This window comes from Nothobranchius furzeri, chromosome 12, assembly GCF_043380555.1.
Source record: "Nothobranchius furzeri strain GRZ-AD chromosome 12, NfurGRZ-RIMD1, whole genome shotgun sequence".
In the NCBI taxonomy this organism is placed as follows: domain Eukaryota; kingdom Metazoa; phylum Chordata; class Actinopteri; order Cyprinodontiformes; family Nothobranchiidae; genus Nothobranchius; species Nothobranchius furzeri.
The window spans coordinates 47,196,144-47,214,536 of record NC_091752.1 but is presented as its reverse complement, the minus strand read 5'-3'; the positions used below and the strand labels follow the sequence as shown (position 1 = coordinate 47,214,536).

At 45.1% G+C, this 18,393-nt stretch overlaps 1 protein-coding gene across 4 annotated transcripts in view; it reads left to right on the top strand.

Annotated features, from left to right (window-relative positions):
* Positions 1–17,363, top strand: part of psda (pleckstrin and Sec7 domain containing a) — a 73,776-nt gene extending 56,413 nt beyond the window's left edge. For all 4 annotated transcript variants that reach the window (XM_015945991.3, XM_054750441.2, XM_070542649.1 and 1 more), the window contains 10 exons: positions 894–1,006; positions 1,078–1,136; positions 1,888–1,977; positions 9,335–9,378; positions 9,987–10,177; positions 10,839–10,909; positions 11,578–11,735; positions 12,003–12,147; positions 12,219–12,362; positions 16,913–17,363. In XM_015945991.3, the coding sequence (XP_015801477.3) occupies positions 894–1,006; positions 1,078–1,136; positions 1,888–1,977; positions 9,335–9,378; positions 9,987–10,177; positions 10,839–10,909; positions 11,578–11,735; positions 12,003–12,147; positions 12,219–12,362; positions 16,913–17,206 (1,309 nt within the window). In that variant the 3' untranslated portion in view covers positions 17,207–17,363. The remainder of the gene's footprint in view (positions 1–893; positions 1,007–1,077; positions 1,137–1,887; positions 1,978–9,334; positions 9,379–9,986; positions 10,178–10,838; positions 10,910–11,577; positions 11,736–12,002; positions 12,148–12,218; positions 12,363–16,912) is intronic.
* Positions 17,364–18,393: the final 1,030 nt, after the last annotated feature.

Here is an 18,393-nt window from a genome sequence, read left to right as displayed (position 1 = left end):
CTGGAATAAACCTCAAAGTTAAAAATCCACTCTGTTGGATAAAACATAATGTTAGTTACAAGTCCAGGTCACCATCGGTCCATGAGTTTCCCTTCTGCTCTCTCAAACGAGTGTAGGCCACTCTGTGCCCACCCAGGCCCACCCATAGCTCCGCCCCTGCAGTGGGAGGGTTAATAACTTTATGTTTTTGCTCCTCCCCCTCACCTCTCTGATGTTCTGAGCTTTCTGCTTTCAAACTAATGGAATAATTAGTGTGTTTATGGCTCCATAAGGTTGTGTCCCACATGTCCGGCCTCCTAACCAATGCCAGTGGCCCCACCAGAGTTTCTTCTGGACCTTTCTACTTTTTCTCAACTTGTTACCTGGAAGATGTGTGTGTGTGTGTGTGTGTGTGTGTGTGTGCGTGTGTGCGTGCGTGCGTGTGTGTGTGTGTCTACCTGCTCTGTCTTCTCGATCCCCAGTGAGTCGTGGAGGATGGCTGCTTATACTGAGCCAGGATTCTCTGGAGGTTTCTTCCTGTTAAAAGGGAGTTTTCCTCTCCACAGTCGCTTTATGCTTGCTTGGTATGAGGATTGCTGTATAGTCACTGACACTAGTCAGTGACTTGATGCAATTTGCTGAGTTACTTATATAGGAAAAATTTTTTCTGATTGGCTTAATGAACTGACCTGAATTGGAATTTTTATTATGTGAAGTGCCTTGAGACGACTCTTGTCGTGATTTGGCGCTATATAAATAAAATTGAATTGAATTGAATTGAAGATATTTGAAAAGCTTTTATTTTGACAGTTGTCTCAGCCTGCTACGAGTCCTGCGTTAGGATTCGGTCCGTACCAGCACAGCCCTACATTTGACTTGTTTTGTTTGAATAAACTGAATCGGATGTTTTCCAGGATGTTTTTGACTCAGTTTGCTCTGATGGGAGAAACCCAGGAGAGAGAACGAGTCCTCGCTCATTTCTCCAGGAGATACAGACAGTGTAACCCTGAAGGCGTGTCCACCGAAGGTATCAGTTTCACTAGTCTCTCACCTGGTTAGGTCTCACCTGTTTCTCACCTGCACATCTCTGTCCCTTAGATAGTGTCCACACTTTGACATGTGCTGTCATGTTGCTGAACACAGATCTCCATGGAAACGTAAGTCCTTCTTATTTATTTATATTTAGTTTTTGTGAGACGTGACCTCACTAATGCTCACCACAGGTGAGATCAGAAGATCTGTGAATAATGTCTTTAACCCCTTAAATGATGCAATGGGACTTTGAGCGGGACGCTGGAATGCTAATGGGTTACAGCCATACTGGGCAGTTTAGCTTGCTTTTAGCACCCGCTAGAGTCCGTGTGTAGAACTGAAACCGTCTACTCGCTGTGGGTTCATCCTTTTAACACCTGAATCTACCAGCTGAAACGTCTCCCAGCGTTCCTAAGTGTCTACAGGAGGGATTCATCACTAAATGAACCAAATCAGATGTGTTCATGATCTAAAACATGCTGGAGCCAGACAGCAGCGCCAGGTACCTCAGCTCTATTTCCCAGCAGACCGGACCGGCGATGGAGCTGGGAGCCTTTCATTAACCCTGTAAAACGTACTGGCTCAAGAAGATCATTTAAAAATAAGAAAACATTGCAAATTGTCCCTTAAACCTTCAGGTTTTATACAGATATGTTGGTGATGTGACATCTTTGACATCACAACATGCCCTATAGGTTATAAATTGTAAGTCGCTTTGGATAAAAGCATCTGCCAAATGAATAAACATAAACATCTTTACCATGGCACCAGTAAAATCGAGCACACACACACCCCAGCAGACCTGATGATCGTGTCTGACAGCACACTTCAGTCTGAAGACCTGCTTCAGAGTCTAATGGTGTTCTTTTTGTGTAGAATGTGGGGAAGAGAATGTCTTGCAGTCAGTTCATCTCCAACCTTGAAGGACTCAACGATGGAAACGACTTTCCCAAAGATCTGCTGAAGGTACGACTGTCTCTCGTAAACACAGTGGAGCAAAAATATTCAGTCAGCCTCCCACGTACAAAGATGAGAGGCTGGAATGCTCCTCATTGCTATACATTGCTGTGGGAACATATTTTCCTAAGGGGGTGCTGTGATCAGCCACATACAAAAACCCTCACACGTGTTTAACATGTTTATTTATATTGATGTGTAATAGTAGTCAGCCTCAATTATTCTCGGTTCATTCGTCAACATAACAGCAGCTTATTACCATCAACACTGGAAAACCCACAAATTACAAGTCAAAACTTTCAGAATCCACACCGAACCGCGTGTTGTCAAGGGATCTGATGCTCTGCAGCTCTTCAGACAGCAGATCTGTCACCTGAGTGTTTATCAACAGAAACAGAACCACCTCCAAGAACATCTCCTTATGTAACGGAAACCAAAAACAAAACAGAACCTGTTGCTCATGTACACGTGACACCACAGAAAAACTGTTTCAGACGGATATCAGTATAGACTTTTGTCAGACTCACGTTATTCCTGTGACCATTGTGGGTTTCTGCTTCGGGTGACAACAGTTTCGTCTCTGTATGGGATTGCTTGCCAGGCTAGCTTTCTGAAGGGGTCCTGATCCCAGTCTGTGTTAAATAGTTGAGAACTTAAGGATTTTCTGGCAGCTGGACCTTCCAACGTGAGATAGCAGACAGGCGGGGCATCTCACAACCATCACTGAGCAGTGTTATAACATTATTAATAAAAATATTTTACAAACAGCTCAGTGTCCAAACAAGCCTTCACAAAACCCCCAGAACCTCCTCCCTCTCTGCTCCCCATCACACACACATTGCCTAGCTAACCAGCCTGGCTGACTGCCAGGCAACAAACATTTTCAACTCCTTAAATGTAAACTGTAAATGACAACAGAAGGTTTAGGGTTAGTTTTACGTGGAACCATTTTTCTTTATTTCTGCTCGGGACCCCATCTCGCTTATCTCGTTTTTGGGGAGGATGTGGTGTGACCAAATATGGGTAATTGAGGGCGTGTCTGTATGTAAATGACTGAACAGACATGAGCACAGGTGGGATTCATCATCAGTCGACTGCAGAAGAACGTGTGGGAGATGCCACTGCGTGGTTCATAAATCAGGATTTTGGTACAAACATTCTAAACTCAGTTGGTAGGAATTTAGGACGGTTTCTATCAACGTTTGGTGAATGAGGACCTGGGGAAGAGGGATCCAGATTCAACCCCACCTGGATGGGGAGGAGCGGTGCATCCAGCCATTTGTAGTAGCTTAGCAAGCCAGCAGGGGATGTTCAGCTGAGACAGAAGACGCATGCACGAGCCCAAAGAAATGCTCTGGGGGTGTTTTTTAGTAAAAGGAGCGGGGGGGGGGGGGGGGGGGGGGGGGGCATGGAGACCTACATGATCAGATTATTCCTCTAAAGGATTTATTTATTTTAAGTAATTAAACACATTAAATGGATGTTCCAGAGAAACATGAAGCATTCTAACCAACATTATTCACTGTTCAAATGTAAGTATTGAAACAATAAAATGAATGGAAAAGTCGCATGGTCTCGTTTTTCTGTTTAGCCAAATAACAAAATAAAAACTAATCATTTGTTATGAGTTTTCATTTTGACCCGTCTGAGTTGGCGCTGACGGTGTCCATCCATCTGGTCACACTGCTCTTCATCTCTCAGTTCATGACTGACAGCAGGAGCAGGAGGCGGGCTCTGGCTCCTGTTGCTGCACAGTGATTGGCTGCTGCAGCTCAGAGAAAATGCGCATTGCGAGAGATGAGCAACGAAGGAGGGAGGGAGGGCCAACAGTCCTCAACAGTTAGTCTGAGGAGGGGGAAGAGCTCACCTGACCAGACGGGGATTCTCCTGCTGGACGAAGATGACAACAGACAGGAGCTGAGGAAGAGGAGGGACAGGTCCTGTTTTTAGGATTCAACAGGATAAACTTTCCCTTTCTCCACCTCTGCCTCCCTGTCTGCTTGTGTGGGTGTGATCCCACCCTTCCCCGCTTTTCTTTTCTGGATGTGAGAGGGAGCTGCGTCTCCTTCGTCACGCAGATTTATTTGCAGTGCAGGGATTCTCCTGGTCGCTGCGTCAGGAGCAGCAGCTCCACTTCATGTTTTAGGGTGATTTTTGTCTGCTCGATCAGAAGAAGAGCGAGGATGGTGAGAGAGATCGACTGCAATTCTCCACCGGGATGCTTTGGAGTTTAACGAGACGTGAAGAGGAGGAGAAGGTCGACTCTACAGATTGGCACAACAGCAAACGGATAAAACCTTTAAAGCTTCTTCACAGAGTCTGATGACACTTTGAATCCGTCAGAAAAGAATTAAGCAATAAAATCTTTACATTTAAGGATTGTTTAAAGCTGAACTAGTTAGACTATAAATGCTTTATTGTTACAGTTTGTAGTTTGTCATTTCAGCAGAGAAGAAGGAGAGCACTCACAATGGATGTTTGTTTTTAAAATCCCGTTTTTACTGCAGAGGGTTTAAATCCCAGGATGTTGTCGAACCAGAAACCAGCAGACACATCCATCTGAACATCTACTGAGACTATTGAAGTTCAGAATATTCTGGGTCTGTCTGGACGAGACCCAAAGGCATCCGCTCCGACTCTTCGCAGGAGTCCATCAGCCAGGCCAGAACCAGCTGGTTCTGATCCACCTGTTAAAGCTGCAGCTCCAGTCACGTTGTTTGCTGACCTTTGACCTTAGTGGTTCTGACTGACCACAATGATCGGTGTGAACAGCATACACTCGTCAGGACGCGTGCGCTCGCGGTCCCTGTGTTCGGTCCGAAGTGGGCGGGACACCAGGGGTTCGGACGCCTTCAGGTACCCCAGAGCTCCCAGGTCCCGCTCCCTGAAGCCGCTGGCCTTTCCGGACCTTTTGGGCAAAAGTCAGGATGGGCAGCACCACCTGCAGAACCGGAAGAAGAAGGTAGAACCTGAAAGCAATATGGACTTTTGTTTAGCTCCCTGTGTCAGAACCTTTACATCAGTGGTGTCCAAAAGTTTCTGAACAAGAGACAATATGGTTACGTTGGTAGTCCTCACGGGCCACAGCGGGGGTTTTATGCGAAAATACATTTCATATACCTCAAAGTACATCCAACATAGGTGTTTTATCAAAATCTGAACATAAAAATTTCACAAAGTATCACTCCATCAACAATCTTCAGTAGAAAAGCAACCGGAGCCCTCAGACCTGCTGTTCCAGGGTCGCCATCGGCCCCAGACCGCACTTTCCATTAAACATCAGACCTTAGAGCGTGCAATAAACCCAGAGCAGACTTGAAATCTCTGTAAACCTCAGCCATCTGTGGTTTTTTATGGAGACAAGTTTAAGCCTTTTAAATTTGAGGGTTTCTGAAGAGCTGAGTCGAGGTCCAGTGGACAGTACCCACCACCACCGTCGTTTTATCACTCCCATAAAATACAGAAATGAGGAGGTTGAGCCGCTCTGCCACCCTCTGCCTTCTAGCCTGCAACCCTTAACATGAAGCGAGGCTGAGGCCTTCCCTGGAGCGAGCAGGATGGTAGCTGCTAACGCTGGCACTGACGGCTCATCTGCTACCTGTCAGTCAAAAGGAAACGTCCCTAATTATTCATAATTACATCTAAACAGAAGAGGTACAAAACATTCACCCCCTCAGAGTTGTCCTGACTGTAAACTAGATCTATTAAACCTAGAATGGTTTTGAACCAGCCTGTATACAGGTGCTGGCCAGTAAATTAGAATATCATCAAAAGGTTGAAAATATTTCAGTAATTCCATTCAAAACGTGAAACTTGTACATTATATTCATGCAATGCACACAGACCAATGTATTTCCAATGTTTATTACGTTTAATTTTGATATTTATAGGTGACAACCAATGAAAACATCAAATCTGGTATCTCAGAAAATTAGAATATTCTAAAGGCCAATGAAAAAATGTTTGTTTCTCTAATGTTGGCCAACTGAAAAGAATGAACATGAAAAGAATGTGCATGTATAGCACTCAATACTTAGTCGGGGCTCCTTTTGCCTCAATAACTGCAGTAATGCGGCGTGGCATGGACTCGATCAGTCTGTGGCACTGCTCAGGTGTTATGAGAGCCCAGGTTGCTCTGATAGTCGTCTTCAGCTCCTCTGCATTGTTGGGTCTAGCGTATTGCATCCTCCGCTTCACAATACCCCATAGATTTTCTATGGGGTTAAGGTCAGGCGAGTTTGCGGGCCAATCAAGGACAGGGATACCATGGTCCTTGAACCAGGTGCTGGTGGTTTTGGCACTGTGTGCAGGTGCCAAGTCCTGTTGAAAGGTGAAGTCTGCATCCCCATAAAGTTGGTCAGCAGCAGGAAGCATGAAGTGCTCTAAAACTTCCTGGTAGACGGCTGCATTGACCCTGGACCTCAGGAAACAGAGTGGGCCAACACCGGCAGATGACATGGCACCCCACACCATCACTGACGGTGGAAACTTTACACTGGACCTCATGCAACGTGGATTCTGTGCTTCTCCGCTCTTCCTCCAGACTCTGGGTCCTTGATTTCCAAAGGAAATGCAGAACTTGCTTTCATCAGAAAACATAACTTTGGACCACTCAGCATCAGTCCAGTCCTTTTTGTCCTTGGCCCAGGCGAGACGCTTCTTGCGCTGTTTCTTGTTCAAGAGTGGCTTGACACACGGAATGCGACACCTGAATCCCATGTCTTTCATGAGTCTCCTCGTGGTGGTTCTTGAAGCGCTGACTCCAGCTGCAGTCCACTCTTTGTGGATCTCCCCCACATTTTTGAATGGGTTTGTCGTCACAATTCTCTGCAGGGTGCGGTTATCCCTAGAGCTTGTACACTTTTTTCTACCACATTTTTTCCGTCCCTTCGCCTGTCTGTTAATGTGCTTGGACACAGCTCTGCGAACAGCCAGCTTCTTTAGCAATCACCTTTTGTGTCTTGCCCTCCTTGTGCAAGGTGTCAATGATTGTCTTTTGGACAGCTGTTAAGTCAGAAGTCTTCCCCATGATTGTGGTGCCTTCAAAACAAGACTGAGGGACCTTTTAAAGGCCTTTGCAGGTGTTTTGAGTAAATCAGCTGATTAGAGTGGCAGCAGGTGTCTTCTATATTCAGCCTTTTCAGAATATTCTAATTTTTTGAGATACCAAATTTGGAGTTTTCATTAGTTGTCACTTATGAATATCAAATTTAAATGTAATGAACATTGGAAATACATTGGTCTGTGTGCATTGCATGAATATAATGTACAAGTTTCACGTTTTGAATAGAATTACTGAAATATCTTCAACCTTTTGATGATATTCTAATTTACTGGCCAGCACCTGTACATGTTAATTTCTGCTGAGGTCGGCTGTTTTTACATTGGAACTTGCTGTTTTCTGGAGCCAGCCCCCAACGGCCGAGGGTGGAACAGCAGTGTTTGCCCCCAAGGTCACTGGGGGTGGGGCGGTGGTCCTACTTGGACTTTTATCCAGTCTAAGTCTGATGAGGACCTGGGGACAATCTCATGTCACACAATTGTTTTTTTATGATGGAAGCGCTTCCTGTTTGTGTTTCAAAATAAAAGCTTTGTAAAGGGATGCTTCCCATTTAAAGAGCAAGTCACCCCAAATCAACTCTTTTTGCTGCTAAACAAAATAAGAGTGTCTAACGGTGCTGTAGACACGTGTAGTCAATAGTTTGGTACTTTATCAATCAAATCAAATCAAAGATACTTTATTAATCCCAGAGGGAAATTAGAGTTTCAGTACACACAATTCTGAGATCAGACATACATACATAGACACATGACAAGAATTGGTGACTGTGGTCATTCACAACCCGAGTCGTGCTACCGTTATAGATCAAGAGGGTTTATATGAGGATAGAGTGAGGAGGAGGGAAAAAAGGCCCTTCAGAGTTACCCTCAACAGAGAGGGCAGCTTTGCTATGCAAAAACACACCTCAGACAGATATGCACACCGACTTCAGACATTACACAACATAAGTGTCCACTAGGTGGGGAGGTAGGGTTGGGACTCTCCTCACTTCTGTGCGTGCAGCCGCATGGAGCAGCGCTCATCACCTCCGTCTGGAAGGGGGAGGGAGATAATGGGTTAGAGGGCACATTGACTTCTAGATACGGTTCCACGGCCTTCACCGGTCGCAGTCCCGCCCAGGCTGGGATAGGGAGAAAGAGTTTCCATAGCGACGGCAGCATTCCACATTTCTTCTGAGGGGAGTTTACACTTCAGCCTCACAGGCTCCAAGGGCACCAGATTCAGATAAGAACTTGTTTGGGGACAGACCGAGATAATTTCCTCTCTGCCTTAGAGTTCTGTTGGTCTTCAACCTCTCTAGATCCAATAATGGCGTAATTAATCTATCCCAATCCGTGCTGATCTGTCAACTCGCTCCTTGATGGAATCCACCTTCTGTGCCAGAGCCTGAATCTCAGCCAAAGTTCCAAGCTTACGACTCATCTCGACAATTATATGAGTTTGTGCATTCACAGCACGATGCATTCCATCCCTGAGCTCCGGGATTGAGCCAATATTCCTCGAAAGCTCGTTAATTTTCCGGTAAGCCAGGTAACCGCTCAGGCCAAACAGTAGGGATCCTGACACCAAGACGACAAATATCCAAACATCTTCAGAATCCTCTACAGACAGTTGAGAGAGGCATATCAGGTTCTACTTTTTCCAGGAGTCCATGATATACCCAGCTGGATCTGTCTCCTGTTCTCATCGTTGAAAAAAATTTGCCAATCGCGTTGAGAGACCAACTGACCAGATCCATTTTTAATAATTTCCAGTTTCCAGAAAAAATGCAGAAGCGCCATGTACGCAAAGACAGGACAAAGAGCCTTGGGACGAGGAGGGAGGGAGAGGAGGAAAAAAAAGCGTCTGTACTCTCCAAGAGCCGGAAGAAGATTTAGTGTATCTTTAGTGCATCTTAATTAAAATTCTGTCTAAAACTGTCAGTGTTGCGTCCTCTTCAGGTAAAACTCTTCACTGCATTAGAATTTAAATCTGCCATTGCTATTGGCTAAGAGGTACCCTATGATGTCAGCTGATACTCTATGATGCCACAATGTGGCTGTGAGCCTGTTTGTGTTTTTTTGACGACTCCGCCCTCGTGATCTGTCAGGCAACAGCATTTGTTGCATTTTTCAAACAGGAAGTGGGAGTGGAGTAATGCTCTGGTAGGGGGTGACTTGCTCTTTAAAGTTTCTGTAGACTGTGCCAGTCTGATTCATACCCAGCAGCATATCCTTCACCTAACCATGTGTGTGTGTGTGTGTGTGTGTGTGTGTGTGTGTGTGTGTGTGTGTGTGTGTGTGTGTGTGTGTTATCTCTCTGCAGACTCTGTACAGCTCCATCAAGAACGAGAAGCTGCAGTGGACCATGTAAGTGTGAACATGCATGTCAGCGCATGAAGAGTGTGTCTCCCTTATTTAAGCTTGTGTTACCGTGGTAACCACTTCTCACAGTAATTACAGGTCAGCTTCTCAACGCCCATGCATGATGTGTGTGCAGCTGCTGTCTGGATGTTTTAATGTTGGTGGAGCTCAAACATCCTGCTTTTCTTCAGCGATAGGAGCTAGAGTCTGAACGAACCAGCAACCAGACGGAGTTTAGAGTGACATTGAGACATCTGAGTCAGGGTTTTGGTTGAAAGCAGTGCTTTTGTACAGGTTTATGCATTTTAGTTGTCATGGTTACAGTTAGAAACAAACACTGATGGAACCTCCACAAGTGGGCAGGGCCAGGATGTTTACAGACTGTTACGATTTTTGGGGTTGGAAGCTGATTGGATGGGAATCTGTTATTTATTCTGATAAACAACAGCAACCAGAAACTGCGTGATGCCAAAATGGCCGATGAGCACACACACCTTCATGCTCATTTAGATCATTAGACATTCTGATAAAAACTGATCTGACCAAAATAAAAACCATCTGAACATGGAGCATCTTCATGCAGGCTTGTTATTAATCTGTTGTTTCTCTGGAAGTGATGAAGAGGAGTTGAGGAAGTCCATGTCAGAGCTGGCCGAAGTCCGAACAGACTCCGCCTCCCACACCATGAAGAGGCTTGGGAGCAGTGGCAACCCACTGGTGGGCGTGGCTCAGCAGGCCGACGGCGAGCTTTACAAAAGCGGCTTTTTGGTTCGCAAAGTCCACGCCGATCCTGATGGGAAGAGAAGTATGTGTCGCATGAGCAACGGTCTTCTTCTTGAGTTTTAAACTTCTGGTGTCAGCAGGAGGAACAAGGCACTGATGATAGTAAAAAATACAAACTAAATCATGCATCCTTAGGATGACAAACCCTCATGAGGTTCATTATTATGGTTTTAAACCCACGTTTCCCACTTCTCCCTCCTACTGGTTGGAAGTGGTTTACAACCCTGCCACAGCCTGCTGTAGCTAGCGCTAACAACGCTAGCACGGGCAGCAGATACAAGATAAACCACCAAGTATAAAGATTCACACTGTTGGACCCAAATATTATTACTTACAAGTCCCGTAGCAACAAAGCCAGGTCACCATTAGTCTTTGATTTTGTAGCCTCCTTCAACTCCCTCAGACTAGCGTAGGCTGCGCTGACGTTCACTCTGGTTTTAGCTTCCAGGCTCTGATGCCAACAGAAAAAGCTAAATACCTCTGACTTTCTGCAAACTGATAAGGCTAACTGCTAGCCTTTATATTAGACAATGGCACAGCTACTGCTGTAAAGCAGTAGAGACCTTCCACTAGTGTGAGCAGCAGCCCAACTAACTAACCCTAACCTCCTTAGTGTTGCTGTACAGGACATCCACAGTTTGTGTCCTGATGTCTGATTTCCCATGATGCTTTGTTTGTTGTAGCACCGAGAGGCAAAAGAGGCTGGAAGTCGTTCTACGCCATGCTAAAGGGTCTGGTGCTCTACCTGCAGAAGGTGAGACAGCTGACAATGTTTATCTTCTTCCTCTGGGCTTTAAACTTAAATTTTTTTGTATTTTATGAATATTCTCTAGTGTGTATCGATTCCCTTTTTTTTACTTTTGTAGTTTTTATACCTGTTTTCTCTGTCGTGGATTTACCTCGTCTGTGCAGCACCTGCCTTGCTGTTTCATCAGTACCTAAACTCCCCGATCCAGACTTCATCTGGTTTGCATCAACAGTCCTACAGACCGCCTGCAGGATTACTGGAACTTTCAGATTTCTTGTCAGTAATAATTTGTACTGACATCTAGTGGTCAAACTGAAGGTTGCAACCAACTGGATCGTTTGTTTAATTGGACCTTCGTTTAACCAGAACACAGTTCTTATTTACAAAGACGGCCAAGCAGAAGGCCGAGCTACGCGAAGGAAAGGGAGATCCATCCTAGCTAGCGAACACGCAGAGAGCTACCAGAACCTGCTCGGCTCTGTAGAACCTGACCCTACATTCCCAGAGATCACTGAGGCAGACATGACTCGCCATGGAAAGCCGTTCAGCCAAAAGCTCCTGGATGTTCATGTGGACAGATGCTCTCCTTTTGGAGATCAACTCACAGGGCATACCTTTATACCAGAGACCACTGCACGTATGGGTTCCTGCACTGTCTTTGTCTCCGTCTGCAGGACGAGTACCGTTCAGAGCGAGAGCTGAAGGAGGAGGACGTGAGGAACGCCGTGTCCATCCATCACTCTCTGGCCATGAGAGCAGCAGACTACAGCAAGAGACCCAACGTCTTCTACCTGCGAACGGCTGACTGGAGGGTCTTTCTGTTCCAAGCTCCGTAAGAAGCCTCCTGTCTTTGTTCACTTGGGTTTCTCCATAAAGAGGCGTCTGAAGGCTTTTCAGAGGAAACGTTCCAGTTGATCCGACTCATCAGTGCATTGAGTTCAGTTCATTCTGCCTTTAGTTTAAGGGTTTCCACTAACTTGTATCAGTTGGGTCCTCTGCAGCCTTCTCCTGAAGGTTAGGTGGTCCAGAACCAGCTATGAATGTAGGGCTGAAGCTGGCCGGTCTTCATCTCTGAACAGCAGCTTCTGTGTTTCTGCAGGAACACCGAGCAGATGCAGTCATGGATCACACGGATCAACGTGGTGGCAGCCATGTTTTCAGCCCCCCCATTCCCTGCAGCGATTGGTTCCCAGAAACGTTTCAGCCGTCCTCTGCTGCCAGGATCCAATACCAAACTGTCTCAGGTACAAACACAAACCTTCTGCAGGGTTCCATCGTTTTGCACCCCGAGCTTCATGGATTTCATTGTTGACAGGAGGAGCAGCTCAAATCTCATGAGAACCGGTTCAGGGCGGTTTCCTCTGAGCTGGTGGAACTCACGGCTTCCACGCCCGACCGAAAGGTCAAGGGTCGTGAGCTGGAGGAGCAGAAGTTCAGGAAGGAGTACTTGGAGTTTGAGGTGAGTCCCAGGATCAGCTTGTTCTCCACCTCAGAAGAAGCAGCACCCAGGTCCTTACATTGGACAGATTCAAAGATACAATTGGGTTGATCCAACTTCATAAATAATCCACACACTCAACGAACGTTGGTTTTGGCCAGCGTCTTAGTTTTAGTCTTAGGTTTAAGCTTAGCCTTAGCCTTAGTTTTAGCCTTAACCTTAGTTTTAGTCTTAGCCTTAGCCTTAGTTTTAGCCTTAGTTTTAATTTTAGCCTTAGTCTTAGCCTTAGCCTTAGTTTTAATTTTAGCCTTAGTCTTAGTTTTAGTTTTAGCCTTAGTTTTAGTTTTAGCCTTAGTTTTAGTTTTAGTTTTAGCCTTAGCCTTAGTCTAAGTTTTAGTAGGTTTTAGCCTTAGCCTTAGTTTTAGCCTTAGCCTTAGTCTAAGTTTTAGTAGGTTTTAGCCTTAGCCTTAGTTTTAGCCTTAGCCTTAGTCTAAGTTTTAGTAGGTTTTAGCTTTAGCCTTAGCCTTAAGCCTTGGTTTATGCTTCTCCGTCAGCTCCGCAAGGGACAGACACGCACAGATTGAGGGAAGCGTTTTGCTCTTTTACTTCTCCGTCTCCTGGAGAGCGTTGCAAAGCAGTTGCCCGGCAGGACAACAGAGGGCGTAGCACTGTTCTGTGGTATCCTGTCATGTATCGGTCCAAGATCGTGTGTTTATATTGTGTTTTTTGTGTATACAAGAGACTTTTAACACGGACATATTTGTCTCTCATTCTCCCACCGCTTCATGTGCTCCCCACCTCTAAACCCACGTTTCCTGTCATTTCCTTCCACAAATAAAACGCTTGCTGCGCATCTTTTCACTCCTCCAGTCACAGGAGGATTAAACGTTCATATTTTTAGAGTTTTTTTGCGAGGTATTCTTCAAGCTTTTCCGTGTCTGCCGCTAGTTATCCTAGGCTCTCTTTGCAATGGCGGCGCTGTAAACAACAGTGGCGTCCTGACCAATCACAAGCTTGAGTAATCCGTTTCGTTCGACGGATGTTTAAAAAAGTGGGCTCGACTCCGTACGTACTTGCATGCCTGCCGGAGCCCTATGCAAGGACGGATAATGGCGTTGCGTGTCTCCGCACTGACGCAGACGGAGAAGCATAAATTAGGCTTTAGCCTTAGTTTTAGTAGGTTTTAGCCTTGGCCTTAGTTTTAGTTTTAGCCTTAGCCTTAGTCTAAGTTTTAGTCTTCGCCTTAGTCTTAGCCTTAGTTTTAGCCTTAGCCTTAGTCTTAGCTTTAGTCTTAGTTTTAGTTTTAGCCTTAGTCTTTGCCCTGGTCTTAGCCCTAGTTTTAGTAGGTTTTAGCCTTAGCCTTAGTTTTAGCCTCAGTCTTAGCCTTAGTTTTAGTAGGTTTTAGCCTTAGCCTTAGTTTTAGCCTTAGTCTTAGTTTTAGTCTTAGCCTTAGTCTTAGCCTTAGTTTTAGTAGGTTTTAGCCTTAGCCTTAGTTTTAGCCCCAGTCTTAGCCTTAGTTTTAGTAGGTTTTAGCCCTAGCCTTAGTTTTAGCCTTAGTCTTTGTTTTAGCCTTAGCCTTAGCCTTAGTCTTTGCCTTAGTTTTAGATTTAGCTTTAGTCTTAGTTTTAGTTGTAGCCTTAGTCTTAGTTTTAGTTTCAGCCTTAGTTTTAGTTTTAGCCTTAGCCTTAGTCTTAGCCTTAATCTTAGCCTTAGGCTTTGCCCCAAGTGGTGCTCGCTGCAGAACCACAAAGGCGGAGTTGCACCAAAAGGTGGAGCTGCACCAGAGTCAGCCCTGAGTCAGCCCCGCCCATTCCATCAGAGTCAGTCCAATTCCTTCCAGTTGTCAGACTTGATAGCATTCTGGAACCAAAGAGGGTGTTATAGCTAATATAATCTAAAATGCAAGATTGACGACGGAGTTGAGAAGTGAATTGAACAGTTTTTGTAAAGGTTCCATATAATTAAAATGTAACTTTTGGAACTTTTTACCATGTTATATTGTCATTTCCTCATAAGAAACACGCCAAAGCCATTTTTGGCCTCATTCATGCATTTTCCTCCCATCTCAGCTTCAATTTGGTCCTCTCCCCCGAAGTGGGTCTGGTCTTGGTTCTCAAATCTGGATATTCTGTGAATTTTCTGACAAATTATTTCTGAAATGGCTTCTACTGAGACACTGGCGGAAAAACCATACATCCCCATCTACAAAGACACGCTGGATGGCAGAATTACATGTAACGCCACCTGCTTTTTATCAGATGTAGTGGAGAAGTGGTTATGCAGTTAGCTTAACATGCAGTTTTGCGCAGGTTCGCCTCCTAGTAGCGGAAACATGAGGTAATTAAAAACCCTTTTTCTTATTTTCTAGCTACACTTGCCAGTACTATGTTTACAACAATTTATTGGTATACCGTTTAAAATATAATCACTAATGTGTTTTTTTATTAATTTATTAGTTTATTTAGCCAGTGTGAGTCCATTTGTGAGCAGAGTTTCTACCAAAATGCTGTTTAGGAACGACCAAATTCAAAGAACTTTTAGAGACATAAATATTTTGCAGAAAATAAACATTACAACTAAATTATAAACAAATTAAATGTTTCAGCTGGCTAAATAGATTTCTGCCCACCCCACCGAGAATCGAACCAGCATCAGCAGAGGGGAAAGCAAAACTTAAGTGAAGCGATCTTGCCACTGGACTACCAGAACCATCAACATTCTTATTGATTTTGTAGAAGCAGTTGTGGGCAAATATTTGCTAAAAGAAATCTTTTCATTTCGGGATATATTCAGGCTTTCTCATGTAGCAAGTTATATTTATCTTGCTTAATTGGAGCATAGAACATAGCATTAACAATTGTAAACTAGTAACAGCCGTAATTCATGTGGGTCATGTTAGTTTGCGATAAAGTTGAAAAACAAAAACAGAAGAAGTCAGTGGGCTAGGCTGAGTTTGTGTGAATGGGCGGGGCTGACTCTGGTGCAGCTCCACCTTATGGTGCAGCTCCGCCTTTGTAGTTCTGCAGCGAGCACCCTCTCCTTTGCCTTAGTTTTAGTTTTAGCCTTAGTTTTAGCCTTAGTCTTAGTTTTAGCCTTAGTCTTAGCCTTAGTTTTAGTTTTAGCCTTAGTCTTAGTTTTAGCCTTAATCTTAGCCTTAGTCTTAGCCTTAGTCTTTGTTTTAGCCTTAGTTTTAGCCTAAATCTTAGCCTTAGTCTTTGCCTTAGTTTTAGTCTTAGCCTTAGTTTTAGCCTTAGTTTTAGTTTTAGCCTTAGTTTTAGCCTTAGTCTTAGTTTTAGCCTAAATCTTAGCCTTAGTCTTAGCCTTAGTTTTGGCTTTAGTTTTAGCCTTAGTCTTAGTTTTAGCCTTAATCTTAGCCTTAGTCTTTGCCTTGGTTTTAGTTTTAGTCTTAGCCTTAGTCTTAGTTTTAGCCTTAGTTTTAGTTTTAGCCTTAGTCTTAGTTTTAGCCTTAGTTTTAGTTTTAGCCTTAGTCTTTGCCTTAGTTTTAGTTTTAGCCTTAGTCTTAGTTTTATTTTTAACCTTAGTCTTAGTTTTAGCCTTAATCTTAGCCTTGGTCTTTGCCTTAGTTTTAGTCTTAGCCTTAGTTTTAGCCTTAATCTTAGCCTTAGTCTTTGCCTTAGTTTTAGTTCAGTCTTAGTCTCAGTTTTAGCCTTAGTTTTAGTCTTAGTCTTAGTTTTAGTTTTAGCTTTAGATTTAGTTGACTGAAGTTGGCTTCCAACCCTCATCAGACTTCCATTTCTAGAGTGGTTAGAGCTGTCTGATATGGGTGGGAGCCAGCTTCACTCAGCTGCTGGGCTGGTCTGAGTGAAGGGCAGTCAGCAGCTGTTGCTTTACCTTCTGAGAGACGGACATATTAGCATTTTGAGAGTAGTTTACGTCTACTCTCGGCTCTTTAACAAAAACTCCCGTCAATCTTGTCATGTTTTAATCACCAAAGAGCTATTTTTAGCTCGTCAGCATCTTGTTTCCGTTAACGAAAACAACACTGTACTCTAGTACAGATGAATAAATAAAAATGTGGCTGTTTTGTCCCGACTGAAGAGCTGCTCTGTGAGCTCTGGGCTGATGGACATGTGCAGCGCTGGTGTCGTGCAGATGGTCGCTCAGCTCCAACAGCATGAATCCATGGAAACGACCTGCTGCTGCAGGGTGAAGTGAGCGCCACTCAGACACAGTCTCACTGATAACATCATAAATAATGGCTGAGTCACACAAATGTGGAGCCCAGAACAGCAGACTGAAGGCTTTCTGCTGTCAGCTGCATTCGGCCCGTGTGTTTGGTCACATGACTTCTTGTCACCTGCTGTGTGAAGTGTCTGTGAGGTCTGCAGCTCCTTCTGTCTCCTCTTCATCATGATGTGTCAAGAACACGGAGATCTGCTCAGCTCCGGCTGCTGTTTGCTGCCGGTTTCTGTCCTCAGATCAGCTCTTAGACTCACTCCCGTTTTATTTTTATTCAGGACTTTTCTGCTGTTTGATGGTCTGTCAGAAGGTTCCTCTAGTTCATCAGCTCAGGAGATCTGGCTAACCTCCTCCCGTCTCCTTTCTTCTAGAAAACGCGCTATGGTACGTACGCCATGCTGCTGCGGGCTAAGATGGCAAACGGAGATGAGGATCTTTCGGCCTTCGAGTCTCGGCTTTTTAGCGACAGCGGCCTGCAGAGGGCACACTCCAGCCCTTCGCTAGCTCAGGATAAGGAGAAGGCCCGTGGGACCAAAACATCCAAGAGCCTAAAGGTCACATCCTCATCGACCTCGGGAACAAAGAGCGGCAGCAGGAAGAACAGCGGTGGAAACAACCAGAGGGCAGAGCTTCAGAAGCAGAGCAGCAAGCAGGAGGAGGCGTAACGCTAATTCTGATTAGCTAAGAAACTTTTACGCCAGTGAGACATTTGGAATCATCAGGAAAGGAGACGCTCTTCAGACGGACGACTCCTCCAGAAAGCGGTCTCAGCTACCAGCCTTCACAATGAGAGCTTTATTTCCTGTTAGTTCAGGTGCTGTGAATGGAAGCACTTTATTGTGAAAAGGTGGACAGGAAATGGTCACCTGCAGTGGTCCGTACATATCATAGGATTTTTTATTTTCATCCACTCAGACTGACTTTCTGCACCGCCACCATTCTGCTTCTACCTGCCTGTCCCCATGGCGACCACAGGTGTGTGGGAGTGTTGCCATAGTGACGGAGCTAAGAGACGAAAGGGAAGGCACTTTATATGTGGAGGTATGAAATCTCGGGACTAAACCACCGATACCTCCACATCCCCCCACCCCCACCCCCAACCCTAACCCCGGAGTCCAGGGAAATGTTAGCGAGTAAATAACCAGACTCAACCTAAATGTTGGATAAATAATGTGTTAGGTTTTTGGTCCCAAGTGAGCTTCTGTAGTTACATCTGTGTGTGTGTGTGTGGGTGTGGGTGTGTGTTCGTGTGTGGGGGTGGGTGGGTGTATGTGTGTGTGGGTGTGGGTGTGTGTTCGTGTGCGCGTGTGTGTGTGTTTGTGTGCGCGTGTGTGGGTGTGTGTGTGTGTGTTCATGTGTTCATGTGTGTGTGTGTGTGTGTGTGTGTGTGTGTGTGTGTACATGGAAACCAGCAGCTGCAACGATCAGGGTCTGATGCTGTGGTTTAAGAAGGTGCTGTTTCCTCCTCCAGCCACGTGGGGGCGCCAGAGTTGAACATTCAGAAATCTGTCCTCAGGTTTTCATTTTTGTTTCTCATGAAATGTCAGAAAATTGTGGAAACTATCTGGCGAAAGCTCTGCTCTGGTGCTGAAGTAAGAGAACCCTGCAGGTCCAACCCAACTCACACCTAAACCCTCCTTCCAGCTGTGTTCCTGCTCCGACACACGGGATGGAACCACCTGCTGAACCAGGTGTGTTAGGCCTTCAGTCGGCCCCAGGGCACAGCAGAGAGTTCTGAGCATCTGCAGACAACAGCGGGTTCAGGTTAGGATAACATGTTCTGCTGGTTCTGAGGGATTGTTTCTGACCCGGTCCCCCAGCACCAAGTACAGAGACCCAGACCCAAAGGTAC